This window comes from Struthio camelus, chromosome 2, assembly GCF_040807025.1.
Source record: "Struthio camelus isolate bStrCam1 chromosome 2, bStrCam1.hap1, whole genome shotgun sequence".
Taxonomy (NCBI): Eukaryota; Metazoa; Chordata; class Aves; order Struthioniformes; family Struthionidae; genus Struthio; species Struthio camelus.
In genome coordinates, this window is record NC_090943.1 from 139,273,206 (window position 1) to 139,293,508 (window position 20,303).

General features: G+C 39.0%; 1 protein-coding gene across 14 annotated transcripts in view; it reads right to left on the reverse strand.

The window, feature by feature from the left end:
• The window catches only part of SNTG1 (syntrophin gamma 1), a 353,322-nt gene that overhangs the window by 14,788 nt on the left and 318,231 nt on the right, over positions 1–20,303 (reverse strand). For all 14 annotated transcript variants that reach the window (XR_693802.2, XM_009673187.2, XM_068932745.1 and 11 more), the window contains 2 exons: positions 17,443–17,535; positions 2,506–2,616 (listed from right to left, as the gene is read on the reverse strand). Coding sequence is in view for 13 of the 14 variants with exons in the window: in XM_009673187.2 (XP_009671482.1) it covers positions 2,506–2,616; positions 17,443–17,535 (204 nt within the window). In the remaining variant the exon portion in view is untranslated. The remainder of the gene's footprint in view (positions 1–2,505; positions 2,617–17,442; positions 17,536–20,303) is intronic.

Below are 20,303 nucleotides of genomic sequence, written 5' to 3' on the forward strand. Positions count from 1 at the left end.
GAAAATTATCTTTACCTAAAAAAGTGTTACCCTGTAAGAATCCTTAAGATAGTGGGTTGCCAAGCTGTCCAGAGTGCATAGTGGCATTTAACAGGTGATAATAGCTATGGCTCTGAATATTCATCACAACCTTTAGCAGATGTTTTAGAAAATCCCCATCATCTGATTCTAAATGAAGCCTGCATACAGTATGCAGGAAATCTGGCTTTTACAAGCATTTCTGAAAACCTGATTAGCATTTCTTAATGACTAGAGAGTTCCAAAAATAGCAATATCTCTAGGTATCTAATGCTAATAATGTCCAAAAATATAAAGGCTAGATTGTATCACCTCCTCTCACACTGAATAGTACTTTAAATACATGAAAGGCTCAATGGATATGATAGGGTTTACCCAAAAAATTTTAAACTTATCAAAGGTGAAAAACATGGCCTCAAAATCTTTACATTCATTTCATAGCCCAGCTTATCTATATTGCTTAGACTAAGCAAAACATACGTCACATATAAACAATATGGAACAGATAGGCGTGCTCACTACAAGTGCCACAGCATCTTTCAAAGACAACGTAATATGACATTCTTTGATTATTTTGTAATTAATATGGTCCGATCATGAAGAAAATGAAATAAAAGTAAAAAAAATTTATTTCCAATTTGATCAATAAGAAAGTCTGAACTCATAATAAAAAGAGGCAACTGGGGAATGTGACAGTACATTAATATGTATGCTAATAAGTTTGTATAATATTCTGCCTGCATAAGGTAGAAGGTATAATTTCTACCTTCATAAAAAGCCAAAAGAAATCTCTTTGAAATAAAGTGCTATTCAGGGTGAGTGAGAACAACAATAGGCACCATAAAGTTACAAGGATATCTCAAAAGGCTTACAAAGTGCTTTGCATTATAGATTTAATTTAAAAAAATTGATGTAAACTATGGTACTCCTTCAAAATATAGATTTTATACTATGCATTGTGTTTAATATATTAAAATATATTTTAAATTTACTGAAAATAGAAGTATTGCCACATTCTTGGATTGCTAAGAACAATTTGAAAAAATTATTGTATCATTAACTTAATGAGTTGTAAAATCTTATGTTAACAAGAGTTAAGTTTCATCTGGCAGATGTACTTACAAACATAATAAAAGTTTCTAATTATTTGCTTAAAAGAAAATCATCCTCATGACAGAAGGTTGTCAAGCTACAGTGTCTTACTAGGAAAGAAAAGAAATTGTGTACTATTAAAACAATTTTTAAAGGAAATAGGAAGAAATTATTTATCTTTGACAAGTAGTAAAACATGGAAAATTGAAAATCACCTTCCACCACTCGTCATTGCTGTTGATTTAACGGGAGTTTTTACATACTTTTAATGTGCTGAGTATAAAATTAAGAATCAAGTAAATAGCTGTTAGGTAGAAAAAATTATCATCAAACATAAAGCAATATGTAGAAAGAAACATAGCTGATTAATGTACATTAACTATTTTTATCTCACAAGTGTCCCAAATACAATGCCTTTTATTTAACATACTTTATCATGCTGTGAATACCTGAGTATTAGGGTACAAGGGTATGTAGCTTGTTTAGCAACAATTTAATTAACCATTTCTTTTTTAGTTTCAGAACCCTACTGTTATTACATTCATCCAGTAATTTTGTCTCTGACGCAGACAAGAAAGCTAAAATAGTAAATGCTTCATCAAAAGTAAGGCCTAACGATGGCCAAGAAAATAGCATTTAAGTTTACATGCACTTTGGGATTCTAGTTAAAAAGACCTTAAATTCACACTCTTAGGCAGCGCCTGTTACCAAAGTTTGAGGGAGATCACTTTTCCTCACAAGCACTGGAATAGTAAATGCCCTAAAAGACGTCAGACAAACTAGTCATAAAACTCTGAGGGTGACTGTTTTTGTAAATTACTTCTGGAATGAAAAGCACAACTGAAAACGGTCCTTTTCTAATTCTGAATTTAACACAGACATAAACCTTGAATGACAAGTGAAGGGATAAGATTTATTTCAGATTCTTTGATTCTAAGAAATAAAAATAGATTTTAGACTCTCACTGCTTTTTGTCCACATGCAGACTTAAGGATATATGTTGCACTGTTTCCTTTGCGTCTAACCAGACCATGGCAGGAGTACAGAGTGATAGCTAGGGGATTCAAACTCTCAGCCATTTTTATCAAAGTGAGAAAGAAGTGAGCTTGTGAAGATGCTTAAAACCACATATAGTGAGTCTTTTTGTTTGTTTGTTTGTTTTGGTTGTAATTAAACATTTTAAAAACACTTTAACCTATCAGAAATCCAAACAATTCAATTCCATTGTGGAACAACTCAGTCAGCTTTCTTTTAATAGTTAATTCTTTGACTCCACATGTTAATCTAAAAGTTTTCAGCAATTTAATTTGATTTACTTCTCCTATTTCCTAGCTGCTTGGATAATTGCTTTTAATATATATTGACTATATGATACAAAGAATGTGTTGTTTTTACCTTTGCTTCAATTTGTTTAGTGTCTAGGTTTTGGAACAAAAATTTGATTTTGCTCTTCCCATCATCTGAAGAACCTTTGAGCTGGGAAAACTTGTACCTCCAAAGCACAGCCTAGAGGAAATAAAACACACACAATTAAGTCAGCATAGCTGTTACGGAAAACTATATTAGAAAAAGTAGATCTCCTTCCACAGGACTTTTTAATCTCCATATGGTACAGAATTAAACCAATTTAGTGCTATCTTGTCTCAAATCCCTCTCATCACATGGATGTATTATGTACTTCAGCAGTGTCTGATTCAGATCAGTCAGATTACATTTATGAAATATACTCAGGCCAAAAAATAAGTCTTCTTTTCACTGCAGATCTGTTGATTCTCCACTCCACCTGAAGTGATAACCTGTCACACAACTCCTCTCTTTTTATTTCCATAGGAAACAAACAAACAAAAAAAACTAGTTGTATTTACATAAAGGGTACACACAATTTAAAACAAATAAAGATTTTAAAATGATAGAATAACAAAAATAAACCTTGTAAGAAGAAGTCATTTTGAGTTTACTTATGAAAGATCTAATCAGGATTTTGAAAAGATCACTAATTCTAAATATATTGGTAGCCATTCAAGTCATTATATTATTAATCATATTGTGTCTCTGAAAAAAAGACTTATTGCTCTACAGAATAAACATACAATGAATAAAATATGTAACTGGCTACAAAAAGACTTTCTGTGTTTGTTATATCTAATGTGTAGACAAATTACATTTTAAACTCCATTCGGACTAGAGCAGAAAAGAGCTTTTTTTTTTTTTCTTGTAAGTAGTTTCAGCATCACTGAAAGATATCTTTTCCCCCACAGCTATATTTGAAGCAATGAACTTTTTCATTGTGGTTTCAGTGGTATTTCACATAATTATAAGGTCATCCTCATTCATACTACACTGCTACTTTGAGCAGACATTAATTTCACAGGCATCAGACAACATAAAAACTTAAGGCAAGACGAGCTGTTCCATTTCTTTTGTCTAATGGCCTGTAAATGAATTCCTCTCAGTGGCTCATCTGTGCCCTTTGACTATATGGTTAACAATTTAGTATCTAGCTGAAATTAAATAGAATTAGAAAGAGGTCAAATTCTCAGCTTTTACAAATCTGTGCAGGTCCCTTTGCTTCAAGATGTCTTGATTTCTTTTTATTAATGAGTTGGCAAAATCTTTTACTTGCATCAAGCTAAATAATGATAGCTATGCTTGTTATTGCCTTAGTAACTTAAAGAGGAAAAAAAAAAAGGACAGTATCTTAGGTGTGCATTAATACAAAACGAAAAAAGTAAACATGACAAATACAGCCCTTTGCCTTGGCATTAGTGACATCAAAGTTTGCACTTGTATATAACAAAAACTCTCTATGATCCGGATTTAAAAAAAATCTAAGCTCATCAACACTTTCATTTTTGCATTTATGTAACAGGTGAGCTCTCATCTATCATAAACAGAACAAAGGACATTATTTTAGATATTTAGAGGAGTTTCACAATTTGTGTGAAACTTTATCAGATTTGTTGGAAATGCTGCCCTCCTGAGCACACCAATCCATGCTACAGAAGATAGAATAGCTTCCCTCATCTCTAAGTGTGTGCAATCCCTTTCACCTTCTTTGATCAGTGATATTTACTTATACCCTGTAAGTAATGAGTTAAAAAATCAAAGGAAAACAAAACAGCATACCATTCACGTGACTGTACTTCTTATCTACACTGTAATCACCTTTTTTACAAGTCCATGTAACTTAACAAAGCTCATCAGAAAATCATGACCATTGCCTTTCTGCAGGAACAGCAAATCTATTTAAGCATGCCATTTACCAGCTGAGAAATGTAAAGGGCAATGACGGTCTCTCTATCTCAGACCAACAGTCACAGAAATGTGCTATCATCTGTCTCTTCTTGACATTTGAACTATTGTGCATGCTAAGAAGGGTCAACGTAAGAGCAGTCCGGGGAGAGGTGCACTAGCAATAAGGACCTTAGATGGGCAGGCAAAGTCCCAGGGTACCTGGCTCTATTCCTAATTAGATTGAGTGTACAAGAAGGATGCACAGAACTGCAGTATTTTTGCACTGCCCGCACAGCTTTGCCACTTGCTTCATTCTCCCTCAGTGAACGCAGAATGATAGTCATACCAAATCTCAGACATGATTCAGGAACACCCTTAAGTTTATGTATAACATCAGTACTGGAGAGGCCTACCTAGCAATGGCGCTTATTTAAGTACACTGCAAAATCAGGTCTATAGTGTGGAGAGAAAAAATCCTTGAGACTATACCCAAAAAGATAGCAATTCTTCCATCAAAACAAGTTCCTAGAACTGAGAGTTCAACAGGATACTTAGCAGAGACTATTATATCCTCTTCATCTAAAGGATGAAGGATGTAAGGAATAAAAATGCCACTGATAATTTAAGAAATGACTTCCAAATGTAAGTACTATCTGTTTCCTTTGAGTGCTCTTCAACAAATTGCACACATTTTTCTCATAAACTTCCACATGAAGAAAAGCTCTATTTGCAAAAGTAAGTGAGGGGAAAATGTGACCTGTAAGTTATTAAGTCAGGAACATAAAGTATTGTGAACACTCGCACTAGTCATCCTGGCTACTTCTTTTGTTGTAGGGAGAGAATTTCTGAAGGACAATTTCTCCCACATGACTTGAACTGGGATGAATACTGATTCACTCTGATATACTCTGGATGGGTCTCTGTCTCACTGTTATCTACACAGGAAGTCTAACAGCTAGCTTAAATCAGATGTTCAAATTCTGGATAGCCAAGGTTAGGTGAGTTAGTTAAGCATATGCCCAGGAATAACCATTTAATTCTGTGTCTGCTACCTAAGAAGCTGAAGTACTGTGTCTAGCCAGAACCACACAATTCACTTATGTAATAGATATACACAAGGATGCAGAATGCTGTGACCTAGCAGTTAGATTACTCTTTGAAAATATAGTATTTTAGGAGTTCCTGTGTTATTTCTTCTGGTTTCATTTCATCGGTCAGAGATGTGTAGAAACAGCAGTGACATAATCACATAAGAGGCAGAGTTTCACCTACTACTGCCTTTCATGGTTCCTGATTTTGCTGTTACACTGCTCAGTGTGCTCACTTTCTTGAATTCTGATGTTAAGGCTAATTCTCCTGCATTTAATAAATAAGCATCCTTGGGGATGTTGGTCACCACTGTGAGTACCATTGCCAGAGCCAGGTGCAGGATTTTTCCATGCTTTTGAGCATCAGAACTCCTCAGCCCATTTGTTGAATGCTTGCCTCAGAGAAAGAATTAAAATAAGTTGATATAATTTTTTACAGAAATATATTTTGACTTCTGAGCAGTAAGTACATTTGCAAAACATGCTCGCTGGTGCAAAAAACAGCAAAAAAATTAAATATGTCATATAAATTATTTCTAAATTGTTTTTTATGAATTATTTGTAGCCGAAGTACTTAACAGGTCTGCAAATGCAGTGTTACTGAGGTGATTGCTCTACTACGTTCTGATAGGGTTTCTTTTAGTAAATAAAAACAGCCCATTCCCTTCAAGTGCTTTCTTTGTATAATCTTCAATAACTGTGCTTAACTTACATAACTGAGCATAATTTACAGGACAGCATATGCAATTTGTAGGAAGTAATACCTTTTGAATGGAATACAGACAGGTGGATCAGGTGGCAATTTTTTTTTTTTTTTTAAGTACAAATTTCAACCAAATTCAGAAATATTCTCTGGTGAATACTGTCAAAATGGAACATGGAAGAAAAGCTATTGACTTCAGCACCTACAACATTTTACAAAAATGGAGAACAATTATATTGTCATTTTTCTTAGCGTTAGTGCTAAATCTAGAACATACATTCTGCAACACATCTTAGAAAATATTTTCATGCTCAGATTACATGACAGTTTGCTACTCACTGCTGTTATTTCGTATTCCTGCACTAAACCATGTATAATTTTGATGAGGTATTGATTTTTCTCATAGTACAACAAAAAGAAAATTATTTCCCATCTAGATAATGGTATCAGAGAAATAAGTAATGTATTATAATTATCTCAGTTTAAGGTATAAGTTAGGAGGTCTGGTTATGGTTTTGGGTCAAGGAGGTTGACTTACCTGGAATGCAAACTGAATTACTAAACAAAACCAGAATAATTAGGTGTCTGTGTTCTTACTTACCACACTCCAGAAAATATACATAGAAATATGAATGTCTACCTATGGGTGGCTCCATGATAGCTATATGATTTAGGCAGGATGTATAGGCTTTTTTGCATTAACACCAGGAATATGTTTTGTCAATATGAGTATCTGCAACTAGAAGAGAATGAATTTGTGCCACATGGCTTCAATAAGGAACTATCTTCATATTTATCACCAAAGAGTCTTGCCACTTCTGTATTGGATTATGCACTGCAGATCAATTCTGAAAAAGACTGTGTACACTTACTGACCTTGGAAATAGTGCTTGCACTATACAACTGCATCATTTCACCTACCAGTACTCATAAGCAAATACAGATTTTCTGTATACTTTGCATTGACATGAATCATACAGCTTTTTATTACACAAAAGAAATTAGTTTGGCCTTCAGTAGGATACTTGGAAAAAAAAATGAAAGGGTCTGTCACTATTTTATAATGACTGGACAACTACATCTCACACTGGCTGTAAATGGTAGAGCAACAAACTTTACTAAAGGAGGAAACGTCAGAGGTTGCTTTTCAAATATCAGCTTCAACAAAACACTTCCTTGTCTTTTCCTTCACAGTCTCAAAAAGCTGTAGCTGTCTTTTTTCATGATTGCCTTTTTTTCTGGATACTATAACTGATTAAATTATGCTTCTCTTCAGCTTTTGAAAGCAAATTTTATATGATAAATATTACAGAATTATTCTAAACCTTAGTGGACAACTCTCAAGCTAATGTTTATTGTGCGACTTAAATAAATGATACTGCTCATAAGTCAAACTAAATCAAGTGTAGATCTACATGCCCTGCAGGTCCCTATTTTCAAGAATGAAAGTAATTGGGTCTTTGGGCACCTGGGACCCATCTTCAATGACTGTTTATCTCATATCTAATTGAGAAAGATTGCATTCTTGTAAAGCGACACTTTGTCCATACTGATAGCAATAGTATGGAACTAAGTAGGATAAAAATCGTGTTTGTGCCCTTTTCTACCATGTTACCAATCTCTGGAGAGAGTGTCTTACTACAGAAGAATTATAGTCCAAGGCAATTTCCTTTGTCAACTGCTGTGGCTTTATAACTGTAAAAGGAAAGACGAGGAGGACACAGACTATAAAGAACATAAATGCAATAAAGTAAAAAAGCAAGAAAGGTCAGTCCCAATAAAGTAACTGGTACTGTCAATTACTGAAGTTGCACTGAATGTTAAAAGATTGTAGTTTATTATTTGCTTCGTACTGATGGATGAGCTACCAAAATTTGCTTGTTTCTAGCCACAGAACACAAAATTGTACAAACAGTGCTTGGCTGCTTTTATTAAAGCTATAGTATTTCAGCATTTAAATTTCTATGTAGGGAAGAAATATTTCCTCAGAAGAATTACATTATTAAATCACCACCATGAAAGGAGTCTGATTTCTTTCTGCCTTCTCTGTTACTGAACTTAGGATATCAAGGTTATTTTTTACATGCTGTGTATTTCCATATGAAGTATATATATTGGCTGAATGAAAAGACAGACCTTCCAGTGTATATCCTTAGAAAAGGTGGAGTTTTTTCCTAAAGAAATTCAGGGAAATTCTGTTCTATTTTACTTAGTAGCCTTTTAGTATGAAAAAATGTAAAGGTATTTGTAGTGCAATTTACTGTTTACAATTTATTCTCTTTTTTGATGAAGTGTGCAATGTGTCTGTGAGAAAACAGATGACTGGTACATTGAGCTTTGTTGATATGCACCTCATGGGCAATTTCAGAGCCTTTTGTTACTTTATTCTAGCATCATCATATAATTCAGCACCACTTAAATTTATTATAAGTCCTCTAAAGGAATGATTTTTCTCCTTCTGAAAAATGTACATATTTGCCACTTTAATGAGCAGTAAATGTGATGGAACGCAGACACAGCACTTCGCAGAGAGGTATATTGCAGCGTACACTCACACAAACACATACATATATTATTCATACAAGCTATGATGCCAATGTATGTATTTACATTATATAGAATAATTTTAATGAATATGTCAGTATGAACAGAAACATATATATTATGTATACCCATTGGCATAAGTGTAGATAACTTTTTTGTGAGATGCTAATGCTAATGAAATTACTTTAAAGCTGGTGGACATTTTCTGAAATTTTCCTGTAGCCAAGATGCTATGAGGACACTTACTAAATCAGATTTAAACTTCCACATATGCCTTTAGCATCAAAAATGTTTTGATAGAAAACACATAAGAACACTTTCAGTAGGCATTTCATCAGGCAGGTGGCCTTTTCACTCCAGCTATATCACTACTGAAAATGAATGACTGTGTGATAGAATTTAATCTTAGTCAAACAGTTGCTAACATCTGCTTGGGCTATACATTATAGTTGTCCATCAGACTCCAGCAAAATGAAAAGAACTCTCATCTTGCACTGGACCTTTGTTTCCAGAGAGTGCTTCATAAGAGGAAGAGCATAATACACATGTTATTACTTTTAAATATGCAGGGAGAGAAATTTTTTTGGTGTCTATATTACCATTAACAGAACAGTATGTCCTTTCTATCCATGGTGGTGTATTTTATGCTAACATATAAACTAATTAAACTCTTACAGTGTAGGTAGGCTTCTGAGGATACTAAATGCTTTCTGGTTACCACACTGAAAGCTTTAAGATAGACAACGTAATCTACTTTCAAAATAATGTCTAGAGAGGGTACATATAATATTTTTACCTCTTCCAAATGTAAGCATTTTCTGTATATGTAAAACCTTGCTGTGAATGTTACACAATTTATTTATGCTTATTTAAGTAACTACACATCAAAAGCCTGAAAACCTTTTAAGGACTCTGTGGGAAAAAATAAATACTGTAATATCTGATCAGAAAACTAAAATAGCATTAGCTTTGCTTATGTACAACTTTCATTCAAGTCAGAAAAATGTGCATCTGCATTTGTGTGTACACAGTCCTAACTTCAAAGGGAATTGCACACTCTGTTTTGTTTTTTTTTTTTTTTTAGGCTTTTTTGACTGTAGATGGTGTGCCTTTTAGCTGGTAACAGAAAAAGAATATAATGAGTTTTTGGACACTGAAACAATTGTATTATACGTTCCACGAAACATTTGTGAGATGAATGAAGGAGTCTTCCCAAAGAGTGGTGAGCAGTGACAGAAGGACCTGCAAGCCAGTATGAATAGTTTATGTGACATAAACCTTTTAATGATGATTGCCAGAAATATATTCTCCAAGAAGATTTTATGTATTGCTTATATAACTAAAAAATTTTTATGATTCTTGTGGGTTGTATGCCTACAATACTCCATTCTGGGAGGTCTGGGTTTCTACGTGAAAAAAAAAAAAAAAAAAAAAAAAGGTCTTGGGATCTTAACATTATAAGTCTTTAAGGACTTTAATCATCTAAGCTACTGTTACCCATTTGTTTTTCTGTGTTCCTAGTGTACAGGATCTCATGTTTCCATGCCTAATGTATGGATCAGTATGTGGCATTCTCTGGTATGCATGCTGTGTAATAGATTAGGATGTTTAACACACTGTGCCTTTATCTTAAAGTGCATTTGCTTGCCTGGCTTTCTGCCTCAAATAAAATTAAAACAAAATCCCAAACCTTCAGGATTCTCAGGTCTTCTGAGCTTTGCAAGCACTGGTTGCTTTCTCCATGAAGGAAAACAAACACCACTTTTAAAAGAAAAATTAGCAAGCTTTAAGGTAAAATTGATTTTATCAGTCTAAAATGCAAACATGGAAAGTGCAAGAAATGCAGAGAACACACGAACAGCACAAGTATAAAAGGTGGAAGTGAAGTTAGGAGGTAAGTGTAACTTCAAAAAAGGTGAAAGAGTTTTTTTTAGGGGAAATCACTCCTGCCACAGGATGTGGGCAGCATCAGGAACTTTGAGGACCAGAGGGACACAGCAGGTGGTTGGTGATGGATGTGACAGACTAAAAGGAGCCCACTGCTTTTCCTTGCAGACAGTATGGAAGTGTAGTGAATGAGGCGCCGACTGAGGGATTGTTTAGGTTGGTCTGGGGCAGACAAGTGTTTTGTCAGCTGTTACCCACTGCAAGGATGCCAGAAGAGAAGGAGGAGGAGTAGGACAGTCTGTCAGTTTCAGAAGATGCCTTATGTACCCTGTTCTTTGTCTCACAAATAAGAATGTCTTATAACTGAGAATTTCACTACAATGAAAATGTATTTCCTCCAGTTTATGAGGTGTTTTATCCCTGCTGTTTTTGTCAACATAATGCCTATGAAGCTCTTCCCTTTCTGAAGGCAATTCCTTCACACATCTGCTACCCTTTCTCACTTTGATGAAATCTCTTTCAGACTCTGCAGACATGTCCTCTTTTATCAGTATTTAGACCCTCAAGAGCCCCAGACACCTGGCTGTAGTTAATGCTTGGCTTAAAATTCCAGAATTTTGTGGGGGCTGAGCACGTCCCCTCAGGACGCCTTCATTCTGTGACTTCAGAGATGATGGGGAGAGGGAATTGCCTTATAGTTTTGTGATGTTGTATTGGCCTTCTCAAGCTTGGGAGACATGAAAGATGGAAAATTCCCTCTTAGTTTTCCTCTGGTTGTCACCAAGTCATCAAAGCTTCATTCCAGCGGTCTTGCAGTGTGGATCTTCTGGCCCTCGGATGTGCATTTTCAATTGGAGTAGAGAAGAAAAAGGTGTTTCCATCAGGTAGGGTTCCCAACCTACCTAGTCAGGTGTCTCCTGGACTGCACTGGAAGTTAGATGCTAATTTCTTGCTGCACAAATTTTAATATTGGGGTTTGGCACGATTTATGTTTAATAATACTTACATGACCAGTTGAGGGAGCATGAGGCAGCAGGAAGAGCAGAGGAAAAGAGGCAAGTGAAAAGCCGCTTCCAAAGCTAAAAATTGCCTTAGTGTTTCTGCTACCAATTTTAATATTCAAAATATCTTTCTGCTCTTCGCAATGAAAGAATAAAAATACCTATTTGTGAGGGCAAAAGAAAATATCTATTTGTGAGGGCAAAAGAGAATATCTTTTGTAAGTAATGTTGTTCACTAAGATGATGTCTCCAGAAATTTTGTGCAACTTGAATGGCCTAGTGACTTATCCGATAAAGTAATAGAGTGAAGTTACAGCTCTGCTAGAGCTTTTTCTGTATTTTAAATTACACTGTACATTTCCTGAGAACGTGCTGAGAGGGTACTACTCCCTTCTGTACTGGTAACACGTATAACAGCAGTTGTGCTTGTAGTTTGTTTTTTGAAATTTGGTGTGTATTGCACTGCAGATGATGGCTTTGAAAGAGCTTGAAGTCCTCTGGGAATCAGAGTTGTGCAGGAACTTTGTAGAATATGCAAATTGTTTTTATGCAAAAGTGTTGTTACAGGATTATTGGGGGCAGGGGAACTAATACAAATTTTTCTGAGTCACTGTACCTTAATTACATTGCACTGATTTTTTATGTAATACATCCAAAGTTGATCATCATGAATTTCACTGAAGAATCATACAGAACTATTTGTTTAACAAAAATAACTATATATATTTTTTAATTTCAAATTCACTATACCTTGGCTGTGGGGAAAAAAGTAGCAGGATGAAGAGGAAAGAATAAAAGGGTTCTGATCAGTGTGAGTAAAGTGGTGGGAAGGGTTGACTTAAGATAGAGGACAGGAGCATATCCTGGACAGAAAAGGGCATTTTCAGCAACTGCTAGTACCAACTGCCACCTGCAGCATCTCTAAACACAGACATTGAGGAGAAGTAGAACTCAGAACAGATATTTCACATTCTTCTGTAACAACAGTGTCACATAGCAGAAGTAAAGCCTGCTTAAATTTTGGAGTACTTGTTAGTAGTTAATGCAAATGTGAACACACTTAGGCTCTATAATAATTTCACTGAGATTGGGAACTGCATTAAAACAATGTAGAAACTGATAGCATATTATTTGCTTGACACAGTAAACTATTTCCTCAATTGTACAGAGTTTTTTTCTGAGGCTGATGCAAAAAGCATGAGGCATATAGTTGGTGGCTGAACTGAATGTTTGTTTCAGGTGGCTCCTGACTGGGTGGGTCAAGCACCCTTGTGAGTCACTGCTAGGCAGAGGCCTATATAAGAGCCAGGCCTAGAGCGCAGCTCCCAGAGCGCAGCCAACAGAGGCAGCAGTTCACGCAGAAGGGCGCCAGAAGGCAAAGGCGGCACCTCTCCATTTTGCACAGTGGTGTGTCCTTCCCCGGGGCATGGTCATGACACGCCGCAGAGCACGTTCCCCAGTGGCTGCGGGAGGTGCTGCATCGGCTGTGTCTGAGGCCTCAACCCAGACAGACCCTCGGACAGCAGATGCAGCTCTGCAGGTGTCAGGCTGCGGGGAGTGCCTGGGGCCTCTCCGTGAGGCCTGGGCTGACAGTCAGCTCTCCTGTGTGAGGTGTGCTGTGGTTGACCAGTTGCATCGCCAGATAAAGGAGTTACGGGAGGAAGTTAGTAGGCTGCATAGTATCCGAGAGGATGAGCGGGAGATTGACAGGGTGTTCTCGGAGACTGTTCAGCTCCAGGAGTCCCCTGCCCCCACTGCAGCGGAGTTGTTGGAGGGCTGTGTGTCATGTGAAATGGTACATCATAACACTGTTGAAGAGGGCTGCAAGCTGGTGACCTCTCGTAGAAGGAGAAAGGCTCTTGCTCCTCCTCAAGACTTACCCTTGAAGAACAAGTTCAGCGCCCTCCAAGCTGAGGAGGAGCTGGGCATGGCTCCAGGGGAGGCAACTACCCTGGCAGACCCTGTGCCGTGCAGGAGCACCCGGAAGCAGCGGCGAGTGATTGTTTTGGGTGACTCCCTGCTGCAGGGGACAGAGGCACCTATCTGCCGACCTGATCTCTTGTCCAGAGAGGTTTGCTGCCTGCCAGGGGCTCAAATAAGAGATGTAATGGAAAGACTGCCAAGGCTTGTCCATGCATCGGACTACTACCCTCTGCTGATCTTCCATGTGGGCGCTAACGACACGAAAGGCAAATTGGAAACCATCAAACAGGACTTCATAGCTCTGGGAATGGTGGTGAAGGGTCTGGGAGCCCAGGTCGTTTTCTCCTCAATCTTGCCTGTGAGGGGAAAGGATGGGAGGAGGAGTAGGCGAGTTTTCCAAGTTAACAGCTGGCTGCCCCACTGGTGTTGGCAGCAGGGCTTTGGTTTCTATGACTATGGGACCTTGTTTGAAGATCGACAGCTGATGGGGAGAGATGGGATCCACCTCACCAAGCGGGGCACACGCGTCTTTGCCAACATGTGGGCCAGCCTGGTAACGAGGGCTTTAAACTAGGCAAGATGGGGGAAGGGGATGGTATAGCAACACGGTACTCAGTAAAACACCACTCAAGTCAGGATGCCTCTAGTGGGTGCATGCAGCCAGGGGAGACAGCATCGAACATGACTATAGAGGAACCTCTTGCACCTCTCCTGGGAAGCTTGCATGCTTGACTGGCTCTCTGAAATGCCTGTACACCAATGCACGCAGCATGGAGAATAAGCAGGAAGAGTTAGAGATCTGTGTGCGGTCGCAGGGCCATGATGTCATTGCAGTCAGAGAGACATGGTGGGACAGTTCACATGACTGGGATGCTGTCATGGATGGCTGGGTGCTTTTCAGGAAAGACAGGCCAGGAAGGCGAGGTGGTGGAGTTGCCCTTTAGGTGAGAGACCAACTAGAATGTATGGAGCTCTGCCTCGGGGTGGATGAAGAGCAAGTTGAGAGCCTATGGGTAAGGCTTAAAGGGCAGGGCAACATGGGTGACACTGTTGCGGGGGTTTACTACAGGCCACCTGATCAGGAAGAGGAAGTCGATGAGGCCTTCTACAGACAGCTGGAAGTAGCCTCACGATCACAGGCCCTGGTTCTCTTGGGGGACTTCAACCACCCGGACGTCTGCTGGGAAGACAGCACAGCTAGGCACAAACAGTCAAAGAGGTTCCTGCAGAGGATTGATGATAATTTCTTGACCCAGGTGGTGGAGACGCCAACGAGGAGAGGTGTGCTGCTTCGGGAGAGCAAACTTTGGCCTCTTTGGGGACCTACTTAGGGGAATATCATGGGATCAGGCCCTAGAAGGAAGAGGGGTCCAAGAAAGCTGGTTAATATTCAAGCATCACCTCCTCCAGGCTCCAGAGCAGTGCATCCCTCTGAGGAAGAAGTCGAGCAAAGCGGGCAGGAGACCTGCCTGGATGAGCAAGGAACTCCTGGCAAAACTCCAACAGAAGAAGGAAGTACACAGAATGTGGCAAAGGGGACAGGCCACTTGGGAGGAACACAGGGACGTTGTCAGAGTGTGCAGGGATGCAACAAGGAAGGCTAAGGCCCAGTTGGAATTGAATCTGGCAAGGGATGTCAAGGACAACAAGAAGGGCTTCTTCCAATACATCAAGAGCAGAAGGAAGACTAGGGAAAATGTGGGCCCGCTGCTGAGTGGGGCGGGTGCCCTGGTGACAAAGGATACAGAGAAGGCAGAGTTATTGAATGCCGCCTTTGCTTCAGTCTTCACTGCTAAGGCCAGTCCTCAGGAATTCCCAACCGTGGGGACAAGAGAGGAAGGCTGGAGAAAGGAAGACTCTCCCTTGGTCGAGAAGGACCAGGTTAGAGATCTTTTGGCCAAACTTGACATCCATAAATCCATGGGCCCTGATGGGATGCACCCACGAGTGCTGAGGGAGCTGGCAGACACCATTGCTAGGCCACTCTCCATCCTCTTGGAAAGGTCCTGGAGATCAGGAGAGGTGCCTGAGGACTGGAAGAAAGCCAGCGTCACCCCAGTCTTCCAAAAGGGCAAGAAGGAGGAGCCAGGAAACTACAGGCCTGTCAGCCTCACCTCCATCCCTGGAAAGGTGATGGGACAGCTCCTCCTGGAGGTCCTCACTAAGCATGTGGAGGACAAGACGGTGATCAGGAGTAGTGAGCATGGATTCCCCAAAGGGAAATCATGCTTGACCAATCTGGTAGCCTTCTATGATGGAATGACTGGCTGGGTAGATGAGGGCAGAGCAGTGGATGGTGTCTCCCTGGACTTCAGCAAGGCGGATTGAGAACTGGCTGGATGGCCGAGCTCAGAGGGCTGTGGTCAGTGGCGCAGAGTCTAGGTGGAGGCCTGTAGCTAGCGGTGTCCCCCAGGGGTCAGTCCTGGGTCCAGTCTTGTTCAATGTATTCCTCAGTGACCTGGAGGAAGGGACGGAGTGCACCCTCAGCAAGTTTGCTGATTATACTATACTGGGGGGGAATGGCTGACGCACCAGAAGACTGTGCTGCCATTCCGAGGGACCTGGAGAGGCTGGAGAGCTGGGCGGAGAGGAACCTCGTGAAGTTCAACAAAGGCAAGTGCAGGGTCCTGCCCCTGGGGAGGAATAACCCCATTCCCCAGGACAGGCTGGGTGTTGACCTGCTGGAAAGCAGCTCTGCCGAGAAGGACCTGGGAGTGCTGGTGGACAACAAGTTAAGCATGAGCCAGCAGTGTGCCCTTGTGGCCAAGAAGGCCAATGGTCTCCTGGGGGTGCATTAGGCAGAGTGTTGCCAGCAGGTGGAGGGAGGTGATCCTGCCCCTCTCCTCAGCCCTGGGGAGGCCTCACCTGGAGTCCTGTGTCCAGTGCTGGGCTCCCCAGTACAAGAGAGACATGGCACGGCTGGAGAGAGTCCAGCGGAGGGCTATGAAGGTGATTAGGGGACTGGAGCATCTCTCCTATGAGGAAAGGCTGAGGGAGCTGGGCCTGTTCAGCCTGGAGAAGAGAAGATTGAGAGGCAATCTCATAAACGTGTACAAGTATCTGAAGGGGGAGTGTCAAGAGGATGAGGCCAGCCTCTTCTCCGTGGTGCCCAGCAACAGGACAAGAGGCAATGGGCACAAACTGAGCCACAGGAAGTTCCACCTGAACCCGAGAAAAAACTTCTTCACTGTGAGGGTGACTGAGCATTGGAACAGGTTGCCCAGAGAGGTAGTGGAGTCTCCTTTGCTGGAGATGTTCAAAACCCGTCTGGATGTGATCCTGGGCAATATGCTCTAGAGGACCCTGCTTGAGCAGGGAGGTTGGACCAGATGATCTCCAGAGGTCCCTTCCAACCTAAACCAATCTGTGATTCTGTGAATGGCCGCCCCTATTTGATCATGTGTAATGCTGATGCAGAGGTTAGGCAGCAGAAGTATACACTAGAAAAAAACATTTGTATGATGACATTTCTCTTTTTACAGACACCTAAGCAAAAATATCTAAAAATTAAGCCAGGAATTGCTATAATAAAAGAGGTACCCACTTATGCAACAGGAGGGCAGAAAGATGCTTCTTTTTAAAGCATATGCCAAGTTGTATCCGAGATATTTCCTTCCAAAAATTTAGGTGCATCAGAGAAAGAAATATCAAACTGAACTAGTCTGGGCTTTCATGTGAAATTATAGAATGAAGACTCCATGCTTGTTTCAGGTTGATACTGGTATTGACTTTTCAATAACAAACACATAACAGAATGCAACTCCTTATATTATTTAGAAATCATCCCCAAGTTTAAAATAAAACACAAACAAAATAAAGAGAATAGACATAATATTATATATTGCAATAATGAAAAAAGCACATTTTAAGGATGGCTTAACCATTTATCCTGAAGTATAAGAAATAAAAAGGAATCATAACACCATGATGGAAACAAATCTTAGACTTTTACCTTTGTGGCAGCATCAAAGCAGACAAAGCCCATGCTGAAGTCAATGGTAAGTCCCATAAGATGACTCTCCAAAACACAGGCATATGTCTTGGACTGTAAAAGAAAAATCAGAAAAGGTAGTTACTACAGTATACAATTCTTCAGCTTCCTTCTAGGGCCAGCCCTTCTGTGTCTTTATTCTAATGCGCATATCTCAAATTTATTATAAGAAAGAAGTCATTTCAGGCCAATTCATTGTGAGTATATCCCAAATCAAAGGATTTATATCAGTGATGACATTTTCTAAGTATTGTAAAAAGAGGCTTTACTTCTATTAAGGAAATAATAAATCAGAATTGAACAGCCTTGGTGGCTTACAAAATGACAACTGCTAAACAGGAAGTTTCATTATCTCATATTCATTCTACAAGATGAAACACAGAATCTTCCCCAAACATTAACATAGCCAGCTTTTTAGGAAAAAAAATGCATTTGTAAAATATCTATTTGGTATGCTGTTTATTATTTGGTGTCCTCCTAAATCTCAGTGAAAAAGACGGTATTTCAATATCATGTATCATTTCAATATCAATATCATTGATGTAATCATATGAAATAGCTTTTTGCTTTAGCTACTACATCTCAAAGGTTTCTATGAGAAAACCTTGAAATCCTGAAAGACTTTCTCATTCTATTTTTTTTTTTAATATTTATCTATTTATTTCCATAACATCAGACTTTGATACATGGCTTGAGACATCTATTAGTGACATTTTCAGGATCAAAATTATTGCTGTGCCTGAGGGTTGTCTTCAGGTTCAAAACAATAAGCTTGAATTTTTCACCAAAAAACCTGTCAAAATGTTAAATTATTTTCAAATTTGATGTAGTAAATGCTTTAAAAAGGCCATTCTTATTTTATAGAAATTTTACCCTTCACATTAAATGAGATAGATATAATTATATTCTTCAATTCTCGCTTACACCCCTAAAGGTACGAAATGAGAAAAAAAAATATATGATCTAAAATGCGCTAAAGAACCAAAACATAAATTATGAATTCGAACACAATGATGTAAGTTACTAAATTATCAATGTTACAAAGGTGTGTGTCATTATTTATGGCATTTTGGTTATCAAGGGAAATATTAAGACTAAATCAGATGCCTTTACTTAGATATTCTTTGGATATGCATCTAAGTGGTCTTCCCCAGAACACAAGAAGCTGGAAGGCTCATTTACAGCTCCTAAGAGATGATATAGACATACTGATGCTGATACCAAAGGCAAAAGAAAAGTTCATAGCTATATGGATTCTTTTGTTGTTTTAAATTGAGTTTCTCACATTTTAATATAGATTTTTTTCCTGGCACTAAAATATTCGCGAGAATTGCTTTCCTAGATCAAACTAGGTCTCAACTGCATCCAAAGAGTTGTTGGATAAATTTGGTCTGCACGTCCTGGAGCTCAGGTATAGTGATGTGTATCTCTCCCAAGACGACTCTGTATTAGCTGTCAGTAAGGCGCATGAGCAATCTTTAAATCAGTCTATAGACAAAGTATGCCAATCCATGGTTCAGAAGCAGAAGCAATCCATGGCCTAGAAGATGAGTTTTGCACTATCGCTCAGTAACAGTAAATCATATGTTATTGTGTGATTCACCAAAGGTGTTTAAAAGCTGTAATTGTCACTTCCTAAAGAAAAGATTTCCTGCTGCTGCTGTTGAGGTGAAAAGCAATGACAGGTCTATTGTGGTAGCTTCCAACACTGAAAGAACTTAACATACTCCACTGCATGTCTAAAATGTGAATTTATATGGCACAGACCTGCACTCAGTTATTATAATTACCAGTGTAGGAAAACAACAACTTTAATTACAAAATCCATGAAATTCTGTGGTGTCAGAGTGATATTTTATTTGTTTTATATCAGCAAATAAGAGTGGCTCTTTTTGGAGTGGCTACACCATAAAACTGCTATGAAAATGTAAACTTTGATCCTGAATGAGTGTTGTTAGAAAAAGAGATGATTTTGCCTTTTGCAAAGTCATATATTTCCCATTGAGTCTACTTAATGAATTGTCACATACCGAAATGTTGAAGTCCTGCATGCAAAACAAAAATGTACAGTTTTGTACAATTCTCTTGATAACTTGCAGTAAAGGTGAATAAAATAACAACTTATTTATTTCCGTACCTCCAGTTCATCTAGAACAGACATACAGTCTTTACTGAGTACTGAAATTTGGCAAGGAGACAATATCTCACTTAGACATAAAATATGTACTGCTGTCTAACTCATCTGACCTCCTACCTCAACACCCGAGGTCTGATCTACATTGCAGCACCATACTGAGCTGGCAGACAGTATTGCTTAAGCACAGCGTCGTGCCTGGGCTAATTAGCCTCACTGAGAAATTAAGATTTATGAGAAGCAGGACATATCAGCCTGGGTTCAATGCTGCACTGAAAAAGTTACCTGCCTCCTAGACTGAAGGTAGTCTTTCTGCAAAGCAGCACACAGCTGGTGCAGAAATATCACAGTGTGGATATCGGTAGGAAAAAACTGCATTGCAAGGTGCAGATCATCAGTGGAGTAGTTGGTTTTTACTTACATGTAAGATCAGTCTATGCCTTCAGGATATGTATTTCAAAGATATTCAAAACAATTAACATAAGCAAAAATCTAAAAACAATAATAGGATCTGTGGACAGCAAGATTTTAGTGTATTTTCGGAAGAATGTCCTTTTTATTATGCACGTTTGTAGCATAAGATTCTGGTCACAGGTCAGAGCTAGAATGGGAGCTTTAAGACACTCATTAACACTGCTCAAAATTTTCTCATCTTTATTTTCTCTAATTTGTCTTTTAAGTTAGGCAT